The sequence below is a fragment of the Ranitomeya imitator genome, chromosome 3 (assembly GCF_032444005.1).
Source record: "Ranitomeya imitator isolate aRanImi1 chromosome 3, aRanImi1.pri, whole genome shotgun sequence".
Lineage (NCBI taxonomy): Eukaryota > Metazoa > Chordata > Amphibia > Anura > Dendrobatidae > Ranitomeya > Ranitomeya imitator.
This window is the reverse complement of record NC_091284.1, coordinates 386,538,652-386,552,516: the sequence shown is the minus strand read 5'-3', so window position 1 is coordinate 386,552,516 and position 13,865 is coordinate 386,538,652. Positions and strand designations below refer to the sequence as shown.

The 13,865-nt window shown below is 40.8% G+C and overlaps 1 protein-coding gene across 1 annotated transcript in view; it reads right to left on the bottom strand.

Moving 5' to 3' along the window:
* CSMD2 (CUB and Sushi multiple domains 2) overlaps nt 1-13,865 on the bottom strand; it is a 1,686,610-nt gene that overhangs the window by 859,505 nt on the left and 813,240 nt on the right. The window contains exons 4-5 of the mRNA XM_069756979.1: nt 10,434-10,628; nt 8,963-9,170 (exon numbers count right to left, since the gene is read on the bottom strand). Coding sequence (XP_069613080.1) covers nt 8,963-9,170; nt 10,434-10,628 — 403 coding nt within the window. The remainder of the gene's footprint in view (nt 1-8,962; nt 9,171-10,433; nt 10,629-13,865) is intronic.

Genomic DNA, 13,865 nt, shown 5'->3' with positions numbered 1-13,865 from the left:
ACTTCCTTCATATATTATGCCTCTTTTCTACTCTACATTACTCATACACCATTATGTAATTCTCCTGTGTATTGTCCAGTTTAGCGTTCCAATTTATTCACTTTGGTATCTCCGGTAAGTGTTCATCTGCTCTTCCATATTTTAATCTAATCTTCAACAGTTCCACATTGACCATATAATGTCAATGAACATACATAATAATAATAATAATAATAATTTTTATTTATATGGCGCCAACATATTCTGCAGCACTTTACAATTAAGCGGGGACATGTACAGACAATAAATTCAGTACAAGATAAGACAATTTAAACAGTGACATTAGGGGTGAGGTCCCTGCTCGCAAGCTTACAATATACAAGGAAATGCGGGGACACAATAGGTGAAAAGTGCTTGTTATTTCAGGTCTGGCATTATAAATAGGGATTTTCATTTAAAGCTGCATGATCCGGTCATCAGCCCGTGTGTTTAAGTGCAATAGTCAAGTATCAAGTGCAGTTATCCTGTGCATGGAGGGTGTGGAGACAGATGAATAGTAGGGTGCAGATTCACATGCAGATAATATTTGGAAGGAGGGAACAGGGCAAAGTTAGTTTACTGAGTAGTTGATGTGGTAGGCTTGGTTGAAGAGATGGGTTTTAAAGCGCGCTTGAATAGGTCGGGGCTAGGTATCAGTCTGATCGTCTGGGGAAGTGCTTTCCAGAGAGCTGGCGCAGCACGAGAGAAGCCTTGGAGACGGAGGTGCGAGGTTCGGATTACGGGGGATGTTAGTCTTAGGTCATTTGTATAATGGAGGGCACGTGTAGGGCGATAGACGGAGATGAGAGAGGAGATATAAGGTGGTGCAGAACTGTGGAGAGCTTTGTGGGTGAGAGAGATGAGTTTATACTGGACCCTGTCGTGAATGGGTAGCCAGTGTAATGACTGGCACAAGACGGAGGCATCGGTGAAGCGGCTGGACAGAAATATGACCCTGGCCGCTGCATTCAAGATGGATTGGAGAGGAGAAAGTTTTTAAAGAGGGAGACCGATCAGAAGAGAGTTGCAGTAGTCCAGACGAGAATGAATGAGAGCGACAGTAAGAGTCTTAGCAGTTTCAAAGGTGAGAAAAGGTCGGATTCTGGAGATGATTTTAAGATGCAGGTGATAGGAGCGAGTGAGTGATCGGATATAGGGAGTAAAGGAATGTTCGGTGTCAAATATGACGCAAAGACAGCGGGCATGCTGCTTGGGAGTTATGGTTGAAACCTCCAGGGTAATTTCGATGTTGGGTAGAGTGAGGTTAGTAGAAGGGAGAAACACAAGTAGTTCAGTTTTGGAGAGATTTTGTTTCAGATAGAGGGAGGACATGATGTTAGAGGAGGACATGATGTTAGAGACAGCAGACAGACAATTCTTGGCATTTTGAATTAGGGTAGGGGTGATGTCGGGGGAAGAAGTGTATAATTGGGTGTTGTCAGCATAGAGATGGTACTGGGACCCAAATCTGCTGATTGTTTGTCCAATAGGGGCCGTGTAAAGAAAGAAAAGGAGGGGCCCAGGACTGAGCCATCATCTTTCTTTATATCCTGAAAACATTGCCCAAGGAAACATGACAAAAGCTAAAGGTTATTTATATTAATATTAAAAAAGTTTAACAGATCAAACATGTTCACTAAATTAGGTAACAGTCAAATTGATAGATCTCTATTCTCTACCAATTTACCACTGTCTTCTTTGACTGAATCCTTAGGATAAAATTAGAAGAACCTCTTAAAATTTAGAATTTGTGCAAGGCAGTGCAAAGAGCCCCTGTGTGAGGTTGCTAAGAACAGGAAATATATCTCTCTCCATATATCTATAGCATATTTTTTTAAATGTTCTATCTCAGGGATGATTTAAGGTTGGTGGGGAATGGGATCTCTTTCCAAGTCTGACCCCTTACAGTAGCTACATATATGGGGACAAGCATAGACGTGTAGGAGATGTTGCCAGGTATGCTGTCATCTTTTTCTATTTGAAGTCTAGAGGACTATTGGAGAAAGATGAGCTAGTGCTCACTTCAAAAGGAAAAGGCACATTTGTATGCATATGCATGGCCACGTCTCCAATCCTTCTTGGTTCGATAAAGACTGAGATCACAATTTTCAAGAGAGAAAAGAATTCCAGTGGTGAGCAGTAGATATACTACCCTTATTAAGTAGCTAGAAGCCTCATGATAAGCTTTTATATTTATGAGTCTCTTTTGGTCTTTAGAATTCAGTCAGTCCTTTCTGTATATCATAAATTATTGCTGAATTCAATTGCTTAATTAATTAAATTAATTTATTGGTCTGGACCGAGAGGGTGGATTATGGTGGCACCCTAGCTAACCAAGTCCATTTTCTACTGTACCTTGTGGTGCTTCTATACCCAAGGCCTCATGTACCATGAAGCAAGATAATTATCTCACCTCAAAGGCTGGCTTGAAGTATCTCTCAGGTAGTGACAGTACAGTAATGTCTCCATGATGATAAGCCCAGTTGTCCTGATCCTGAAAGCAGGACAATGTTAAGAATATAAGAGTCAGTCATTCTTTCTCCACCGGCATTTGGGGGGGAGCTGCCCAGTCTTACTAGGTGTGTCTTAGACAGGACACTGCTGTAACACAGGACCTTGGTCAGGGGCACAAGTATCTATCTATGCTCTGTAGATACATTCACATATAGTTAATTAAATTATTTAATTAATTTGACACATAGACTTTCTCATGATTCAAAATTACAACCTATTGCATGGCAGGCCATAGCTTTAAAATTGGACTAAATGCTGCAGTGTTAAGAATAAGATAATTTTCTCTACCTATATATCAAAATTGTATTCTTCTTCTTTACTATCACAATGTACTGGTACATTGAGATACATCTTTATATACCTGTAAATTAGGGATCAAATCAAAGTCAGATATTATTTTCTCTATCAAATTGCGAAAAATAGCGAAAGCAATAAATCACATTTTTGAAAAAAATAAAACATCATAAATCAGTAAATTACATAGACATATTTATTATCCCTGAAATCACTATAACAGTACAAATAAAAGATTATTTACAGTGATTGGTAAATGGAGTAAAAGATGCCATAACTGTTTTTTTCTACATTAAACCATAAAAAATGTGCATATTTTAAATATTCTGTGTGACTGTGATTCAGCAACTGAGACTGAATAGGTAGAATAGGTAGTATGCCTGCGATTGACAGCATAAATGTTATTGAGAGTTGCTGCCAGTGTGTGTATGTGGCACAGTGGCAGACAGCAGTGCTCAGAATCTTGTGCTGGGGAGAGGGTGGTTATTTTTTGAGAGTAAGATACAACCTACCTCTATATAACAGTGGTGTATAATTAGATGTTATTAATAATTCATGCATTACACTATTAAAGGGAATCTGTCAGGAGGTTTATGTCATATAATTTGACAGCAGCATGAGTACTGTATAGTGACGGAAAGCTGCTAATCAGTGCTGGGGCATTACTGGACTAGGAGGCATGTGTCACGAGTGTGTGGCATCAACCTGGGAGATGTGGGGGTAGAAGATCTATGTATAGTGAATCACAGACTTTCATTTAGCCTGTGTGTTTCAATCCTATATTAAATTAATTTGGTTTCCCTTGGTGCTGAAGAAGTTAACGACCCTTTGTATGCTGGTCAGAAACTTGCAGCTCCATTTTCAGCTGTTTCTAATCAGGTTGTTACCTCCTGGTATAAAACCTGGCCAGACCCTCTCTGTCTTGCCAGTGAAAGCTCCGCTTCCTTGCTCTTAGGAGATGATGTGCTGAATAGAAGTTCGTTGTTGCTTTTGGAGATTTGTCTTTCTGTGCTGTCTACTTAACCCCTTAACCCCTGAGGTATTTTCATTTTCTGCTCCCCTTCTACCCAGAGCCATAACTTTTTTTTTGGTTAATATGGCCATGTAAGGGCTTGATTTTTGCAGGACAAGTTGTACTTTTGAATGACACCATTGATTTTGACATATCATGTACTGGAAAACGGGAAAAAAAATTCCAAGTGCGGTGAAATTGCAAAAAAAGCGCAATTCCACAAATGTTTTTTTGTTTTGCTTTTTTACTATGTTCACTAAATGCTAAAACTGACCTGCCGTTATGATTATGAGTTACAGACACCAAACATTCTAGGTTCTTTTTTATCTAAGTGGTGAAAAAAGCTCCATGGTTTGTAAAAAAAAAAAAAATTGTGACATATTCAGATACCCATATCGTCTCTATTTTTTGTGATCTCGGGTTTGGTGAGGGCTTATTTTTTGCACGTCGAGAATATGTTTTAAATGACACCATTTTGGTGCAGATACAACCTTTTGATCGCCCATTATTGCATTTTAATGCATTGTTTTGCAGCAACCAAAAAAACTAACTCTGGCATTGACTTTTTTTTCATTACACCGTTTAGCGATCAGGTTAATTCTTTTTTATATTGATAGATCGTGTGATTCTGAAAGCGGCAATACCAAATATGTGCATGTTTGTTTTTTCATTGTTTTTTGAATGGGGCAAAGGAGTGGTGATTTGAACTTTTATATATTTTTTATTTTTTAAATATTTTTAAAAACATTTTTTTTTACTTTTGGCATGCTTCAGTTGTCTCCATTGGAGACTGAAAGTTGCCATAATCCGATCTGCTCTGCTATGTAGCAGAATTGCTCTCTTGCTATGAGTGCCTACCACTAGGTGGCGTTCATAGCAATCTGTCAGTGACAACCATAGAGGTCTGTTGGAGACCTTTAGTTATCATGCTGGCCTATCGGCGACCTGCGCTCATGTGACACGGGCACCGATGGGCGGGATTTCCACCGCACTTGCCGGAAGCGCGTGTTAAATGCCACTGTCAGAGTTTGACAGCAGCATTTAACTAGTTAACAGCAGCGGGTGAATCGCAATTCCTCCTGCGGCTGTTAGAGGTTCATGTCTGCTGTTCACAACAGCTGACGTATGCCAGAAAAGATGTGGGCTCAGCGCCGGAGCCCACATCAAAAGGAGGGAGTCCGACATCGACGTACTATTACGCCCGATGTCGGAAAGGGGTTAAGCTAAGTGTTTGAAGAGGAGACGTTGTTGATGTGTACTGTTGTATGTGTATGTTTATCTCCTCTTCCTATCCTCCCCCTATTGTTGGTTGGTGCTTTTGTATGATAGAGCTTTTCTATTATCCCTGTTTTGTTTTTTGTGTGTCTTGTTCACATTACATTTCTGTCCCAGGCTCCATGGGGTGTGGAAGGGGACAGAGAAGGTATTAACAGGAGCATAGTGAGGTCAGAGACTCAGACCTCTCTACCATCAAGAGTACCCCCAAGACAGGGATAGTAAGGGTCCCAGTATCAGTGTCAGATTGAGGCCTCCTCCAATACCTAAGACCGTCAAGAGCATGACAGCGTGAGGAAGCTTGTCCTGTATAGATAATTCCCAGTTGATAAAATACTGATTCTTTTGAAATGGCAAAACACAACCCAGTAAGTGACACATCCCTAGAACCAGGCACTCTTCACTACATCATGCTGTTCTCATATTACATAGCAAAAACCTATAGTCAGATTGTCTTTAAGTATTGTATTACAGTAATTTATTAAAATAATTATTTATTACACAATGGGGGAAGAGGTGATTCTTGCAAGGTAAAATGTGATTGAAAGCTGGGAGAGAGGTGTAATTCATTAAAATAATAACCTGGATGGGTGATGGATGATTACCGCAATGCCTTATCTCCACCAGTTTTTCAGTATTGTGGTCTAATAGAAAGATATGATGTCTGTAGAAGCTATTTATTAGTTCTTACTGAAATCAAGTGAGCCTCTATGGACATCACATGGACCTATAAAGGTCATATTAGCCCGACAGTAGTGGGCACAGAAGTAATATTAACCCCCAATGTCAGCCACTGATATGTACTTTGCAGGGGGTAATTTAAAGTTATTGTCCAGACTAAATGTAATGTTGCCTGGGAGCTTGGATTCATTGTGACCACCTGGATTTAGACGGCACCAACTGTGATTCACAGCACCGCTGCGGTTTGTGATTAGAAGCAGCAGTCAGGTGATTGAACAGTCAGTCTTCATAAAGACATAAATTGATGAGCTTTTCAATTTATTTGAATGCTCCAAGTGGTTTTTTTGGCCTTAGGCAACAGAAAAGCTAGAATAGACCTAGCCTATAACTTAAGTAATGAACTTGGCTTCTTACATGAAAATAACTGCATTCTTAAAAATTATATAACCATTAACTAATAAAAAAACCTTCTTTATAAAGTCTGTATTATTCTATTGTGCTTTTTTCACTACTTAATATAGGCCTCTTGGTATAGTGCCTTTGTGTGTCAATCACCAGGTCTTATTAGTTGCTTCAGTAGTTCTTAGAAACCTACTATATATATATATAAAAACAACACTATTTTAAATGGAACATGTCATGTCTTAACCTGCAGATATGGGGCTTATGTGCAGGTTGATAGTATTATAATGCTGTCAATCTGCCTTACTGATACTGTGACTATGGGGACCAAATGAACTTTATTTCTCCTGGGAGCCACCGGCTTTTAGTCATAGAGGCGTGTCGAGAGCAGCTACAGTCATCACTCACAACCGTGTAAGCATCAGCGGTTAGCACGCCCCCGCACTGTGATTGTCAGCTGTAAGCATGCCCCTGCTTTGTGATTGGCAGCTGTAAGCATGCCCCCACACTGTGATTAGCAGCTGTAAGCATGCCCCTGCCCTGTGATTGGCAGCTGTAAGCATGCCCCCGCACTGTGATTGGCAGCTCGCTCTGCAGAGGTACATTTCAGAGAGAGCTGTCAATCAGAGTGTTGGAACGTGCTTACCGCTACCGATCACTGAACACTGAGCTGTGACTATACACATTCTGGGCAAACCTCTATGACTAAGCTGGTGGATCTCAGGAGGAATAAAGTTAATTTTCTGACAGGCCACACTTTCAGTAATGTGGCATTACAACACTATCACCCTGTAAATTGACCTACATCTACAGGTTAATAGCATTTGGGGACTTGACTAGTGATGAGCGAACATACTCTGATAAGAAGTTATCCAAGCACGCTCGTGTGCTAACTGAAAGACTTCGGCATGTTCGAAAGCTATGTCCAAGTCTCTGCGGCTGCATGTGTGCATGCCTGTTTATTAAGCAATCCCTGCATATGTTACAGTTGTCTAACAGCTGCCTATCATGCAGCTGCTGGGACTGGAACATTTTTTTACGAGCATGCCGAAGTCACTCGATTAGCACACAATTATCCTCAGATAATGCCTTATCCAAGCACGTTCGCTCTTCAGTAGATGTGACGGATTCCCTTTAACATTTTTTACCAATAAAATCAGTGTGTTCATCAATGCAATGTCTAGTCATAAAGACATCTCATGACAGTAGTCTACTGGAAGTGTGGAATAGAATGAGTTTTCAGATTACAGAAGCTCATATATTAACCCCTTCACGAAATGCCCAGTACCATTATGGCACATGTCGTGTCTCCCCCTTTAATGTGGGCTCCGGCGTTAAGCCCACACCAAAGTCGCGACATGTCAGCTGTTATGTACAGCTGACATGTGCGCGCAATAGCGGCAGGTGGAATCACGATCCACCCACAGCTATTAACCTGTTAAATGCCACTGTCAAACGCTGACAGCGGCATTTAACTACCGCTTCTGGCTGCGCAGCCGGAAATGAGCGCATCGCCAACCTCCGTCACATGATCGGGGGTCAGCAATGCATCAGGATAGTAACCATAGAGGTCCTTGAGACCTCTATGGTTACTGATGCAGGCCTACTTTGAGCGCCAGTCTGTGGTCGGCGCTCATGGCAAGCCTGCGATTCAGCTACATAGCAGCGATCTGATGATCGCTGCTATGTAGCAAAGCCGATCCAGTTGTGCCAGCTTCTAGCCTCCCATGGAGGCTATTGAAGCATGGCAAAAGTTAAAAAAAATGTTTTAAAAAAAATGTTTTAAAAAATATGAAAAAAATAAAAAAAATATAAAAGTTTAAATCACCCCCCTTTTGCCCCATCCAAAATAAAACAATAAAAAAAATCAAACTTACACATATTTGGTATCGCCGTGTTTAGAATTGCCTGATCAATAAAAAAGCATTAACCTGATTGCTAAACAGCGTAGTGAGAAAAAAAATTTGAAACGCCCAGAATTATGTTTTTTTGGTTGCCGCGACATTGCATTAAAATGAAATAACGGGCGATCAAAAGAACATATCTGCACAAACTTGGTATCATTAAAAACGGCAGCTCGGCATGCAAAAAACAAGCCCTCACCCGACCCCAGATCACGAAAAATGGAGACGCTATGGGTATCGGAAAATGGCGCAAATTTTTTTTTAGCAAAGTTTAGAATTTTTTTTCACCACTTAGGTAAAAAATAACCTAGACATGTTTGGTGTCTATGAACTTGTAATCACCTGGAGAATCATAATGGCGGGTCAGATTTAGCATTTAGTGAACCTATCAAAAAAGCCAAACAAAAAACAAATGTGGGATTGCACTTTTTTTGCAATTTCACCACACTTGGAATTTTTTTTTCCCATTTTCTAGTACAAGACATGGTAAAACTAATGGTGTCGTTCAAAAGTACAACTCGTCCCGCAAAAAAATAAGCCTTCACATGGCCATATTGACGGAAAAATAAAAAAGTTATGGCTCTGGGAAGGAGGGGAGCGAAAAACGAAAGCGCAAAAAGGAATAATAATAATAATCTTTATTTATATAGCGCCAACATATTCCGCAGCGCTTTACAGTTTAACAGTTTCAAACACAAAAGTCATAAGTAAAAAGGGCTGAAGGGGGGCGTGAAGGGGTTAAAACTTTACATTTTAGTCATAGCAATTCTTGTGATCCTTCTACATACACCTAATATTAAATGTTTCACATGTTTCTGAATGATCAATCTGCAACAGCCATAAAGCAAAAGTGTTCCCTTACCAGAGAGAAGAGCCTTCTGTTCCTGTGACTTCCAAATAGTCGTAGGCATCTTCTAACTGAAAGTCTGTGAAGATCAAGGCAATTGTATCTCCAACCTCCGCGAGGATTGTCCATGTGCAGTCAGCATTGTTATTGTATTCCGAGGGGAAATGGGGACTTGTGATGATTCCACTTTGGCCTCTTAAAGTTCCTCCACACGCATCATCCGCTAGAAAAAAGAAATGCACACAACGTGGGGATGACATATACAAAATGACTATGTCTAGAAACATTTTTATTTAAAAGTATACCGGTGTTGAGCGTGTAAATGGGATCTTGGGGAGTAATTTAATGACGTGTGCTTGATAAGTGGAGAGATATAGTGTAGCGTGATGTGTGCAGCTACCAAAGAGCTGAAACATTTTTCATCCTATTTTTCTCATGATGTAAATGTTTATGGCTGCAATTTTCTCATCACAGTGTAACCATGTAATCTGATGGTTTTAAACAGGGTTAGTAATTTCATATGCTAACATTTTAGTAACACTAAATCCCCAGAGGTTACAGTGTGAATGCAAGTTGTCCAAGTACTTGGATCAGTGTCCTTCATATTCTCATGGGCAAATGTGAGGAAAATGGTGGTGGTTTGTAAATCCTAGTGGGAGACATTTCCTATAAAACACGAGTAAGTCACTTCTTTTGTGCAATCACCTATTCACTGTAAACTAACCTGACATTGGAGGCCTTTCGCCGTGGTAGAGGCCTAATGCGCGCGTCTTGTGATACTTCTATCCTACTACATATTTATATCCTTAGGAAACAGGGATAGCTCAACAAAATGACATCCAATACAGTACGTATTCATTCATAAATGGACTTATATAGACAGGTATTCGAAGATATGGCACAGATGGAAAAAAAATTCTAAATTTTTTTTTCCAGTTGAGTCATTTTACTCAATTGAAAAAAAAATAATGGAAATGAAAATTGTCATGGTAGCAAGGAATAAGACTAAAACGCTCATCAGAAGAAGGTAACAGCATTGATGTAACTAGATGGGGGTGAGTATAAGAAAGTCACAAAAGATCACTATCGTTTCGTTCCGGGACAGCTAATTCTGGTGACAGGTTCCCTTAAGCTGAAGATACAAGGTTACCTTTTAAAGCTTACGATAAAGAAGACAAAATAAACAAACGCAACAACAAAACTGAGAATGAAATAACCTGTGTGCTGATCCTCGAAGAGAGTTGAATCTATGACTATGCTTTGTACAAATATGTTTTGGCAGTAAACAAAGCAGCTGGATCAGCTTGAGTACACCATTAAAAATGCATGTGATGACAGGAGGCACTGAGCGAAACCTATGCTGGACCAGGAAACACACAGTAACATACTGTCATTCCAGATGAAACATTGCTGACTCAAAAATCGCTTAACCAAAATGACAGGACAGTGTTTTATAAAGCAGCCCGACAAATATTCAAGCACGTACTTCTACAGGTGGGAAGAGGGAAATCCCAAGAGGCGCTGTTCTGGGAGCTCGATACGCAGGATAGCAGAGCATGTCCTTCAAGTATGTAGCCTGTATTGCAGCTGTAGCGGACCTTGTCCCCTACGTTAAATGATGTCCCCTGTTGCAGGCCATTTTGTAGTCGTCCAGGATTTCCACATGTGTGGCTTGGCAAGACTGTAAGCATAAAAAAAACACAGAAAGTCAATAATCTTGACATTAAGCAATGGTCACAAAGATGCTTTTAATAATTACATAAATATTGACAGAAAAATAGTAATAGACACATTAGATGATAGCATACAAAGATAGAAAAACACTCACGCATCTAGCGGGGATCTCACCGAGGTCACCGCAGTACAGCTCGGCTGGAAACTCAGCCTCAGTGACCAGAGGTATTCTCTGGTCACCACCGGTCACTGACGCTTAGTCACCAGTGGTTCTCAGCCTGGATGGTTGCATCTTGGCACCGTCCAGCTTGAAAACTGTTTCCCACACACATGGATTACAGCATGGGACAGAATGACAGACAGGTACGGTTTATTGTTGTTTTTAAATTTTAGTTTTATTACAGGAGAACAAGAGCTTCGGTGGAATAGGAACTATGTTTGTTATTTTTAAATAAAAAAGTAAAAGTGTGTTTTGTTTTATTTTTAATAAAAGACTTTATTCTGGCTGTGTCTTTATTTACCCTACAACTGTTGAGGGGTGCCAGGGCCATAGTCGTGGCTGTTTTAAACTGCTTAATCGCACCCTGGTTCCCAATCACATAAATACAATGTCCCCTTAGCAGCAGAACTTCGGCTACACAACCTGCACCGTTAGGGTCCCATCTGGGCAGCCATAATTCTATTGCTTGCGTTGTTGCACAAATAGAGACAGAGTCCAATTCCAACTTTAGATGTATAACTTTACTTGTTTTCAATCGCAGAATGTCCACATCAGTTGCAGCATCAACATGGAGATCTGCACCGTTCACATCTTTCACTTTCCCTGTGCTGTTCCCAATGTCCTTCAGTATGTACCAGGTTCGTCCCGCCTCGACAGGTACTGCAACATCCTCCCTCTTCAGAAGTTCCCTTGCCTGTTTCGCACCAGACATGAGGGCATCTGCCCTTGTAAAAAGCTACCACATCTTGGAGTGACCTGCATTCTTATTCTGCTGTAACCTTCTGGCCTACTGGCTCTGGACAGCTGGACCCTTTTCTTAAACATTGCAGAGCTGACGGCCCTGACTGGGCTCAATGGCCCCTACTGACTAAAAAGCAGGAAACCATCTATCTTATCCACAAGTAGCTCCTCCTGTTATGATCCGGTGACCTTGGAGCTGCATGAGAACTTTCACTGGAGAAAGTGGCCACTATACTGACCGCAACCCCAAACTTAACACCGCAACCAGAAGTAGCCGTGGAGTGTACCCAACACACCTAGACACCTCGACACAGCCGGAGGACTAAATTCCCCTAAAAATGGAAATTGGAATACTATCTTGCCTCAGAGAAAATCCCCAAAGGATAGACAGCCCCCCACAAATATTGGCGGTGAGTCGGAGAGGAAAAAACATACACAGGCAGAAAAAACAGAATTTAGCACAGGAGGCCACTCTAGCTAGATAGGACAGGATAGGACAGAGTTCTGTGCGGTCAGTATTAAAACCTTTCAAAAAATCCACAGCAGAATAAACAAAAAACTTCCTACATCCAAGTAAAGATTTCCTTACTAGGGTCCTGTCTTTCCCCTTTTTTTCTGTTATAATTTTGTTATTTATATGTAATTTTTGAGATTTATAATAAAGTACACCAACTTTTAATATTGTATGTATGGAACTCCATTTATTCAAAGTGTTGTAAGTATTAGGAGTATACATCTAATGTCCAGTTACCTCATGGGTATGCATTATAGGCCAATTTGGCATTACCCTCTAGCATATGGGACCCATGTTTTTCTTGTGAGTTTGAGTTTATCCAAGTAAAGATGTAGGAGCGTATATCTGCAACTCCAGTGAAACCTACAAACAGAGCAGGAGTAAACTGAAACAAGCACACAACAGTGTGCCACAGATACAAAAAACAAAACACTTATCTTTGCTGAAATTGGCAGCTAAGCAGGTGAGGCCAGGCAGAGATCCAATACTTCCAAGGAAACATTGACAACTGGCAAGGGCTAATGAATCCTGCACACTTAAATATCCCATCAGAACAGCAATTAGCAGATACACCTGGCCAGGACTGTGACTCAGACAACTGCATTCCCACCTACCACCACTGGAGGGAACCCAAGAGCAGAATTCACAACATCCTCCTATATGAATTACACACAGTATTTTACCCCATCAAGTGTCCAACTTGAGGTACTGTACTCTCCCTATTTGCTCATTATATAAATATATGTACATAGTAGCCTTAGAAACATATATAAATAATTATATACAAAAGTACATTTAGCAGCATTAAGAAACATAGTAAAATACATTCAACATTTACCAAAGTTTGAACGGGACGTGCTTGGGGTATAAAATAGTCTTTGTGACCCCCTTACACAACTATAGGATTAGTAATGGATAAGGGTCTTATAGACACCTCTCCATTACTAACCATGGGCTTGATGTCACCTGAGTGACAATACAAAGGTGGCATCAACCTCACAAATATGAACCCCCGTGCCACTGCTACAAAGGAAGTGGGAAGAGCCAGGCAAAGCAATACAATTGGTGCGTCTAATAGATGTGTCTTTTCTGGGCAGCTGCGGGCTGACATTTTTAGTCTGGGGGCCAATATCCATGGCCCCTTATCAGCCTGAGAATACCAGCCCTCAGCTTTCTGCTTTATCTAGGCTGGTTGTCAAAAATGGGGGAAATCCACGACATTTTTTAAAATTATTTATTTAAATAATTTAAAAAACAGCATAGGGCCCCCTCTATTCTTGATAACCAGCCTTGCTGAAGCTGACAGTTGAGGGTTGTAGCCCCCAGCTGTGAGTTTTGTCTGGCTGGTTACCAAAAAGGCAGTGGAACCCATACTGTTTTTTTTTTTTAATTATTTATTCACAGTGCAGGAGCAGCTGATGAATACTCCCATCCTCCGCTCCTGCTCTCACTGTTATTAGCATCAGTAGGTGTCAGATGATGGAATCAGTAGTCCCATCAGCTGACACCAGTGACCAAAGGTAAATTTTATACCTCCGATCACAACTGAGCGCTCATGCTGTCTTTTGACAGCCTGGGAACTGCGGCTCTCTGACCGGCCGGGATGATTTCAGAAGCGGTGTTTGCCGGTGTTCGGGCAGCCAAACACAAACAGTAACAAGGACTTTCCTGGAGAAGTCCATGTTCGGTGTCCATGCCCAAACAGTAGGTGTTTGGTGCGGGCGCCGAACTTTACTGTTTGGATTCGCCCATCTCTATTTGTTGACAGT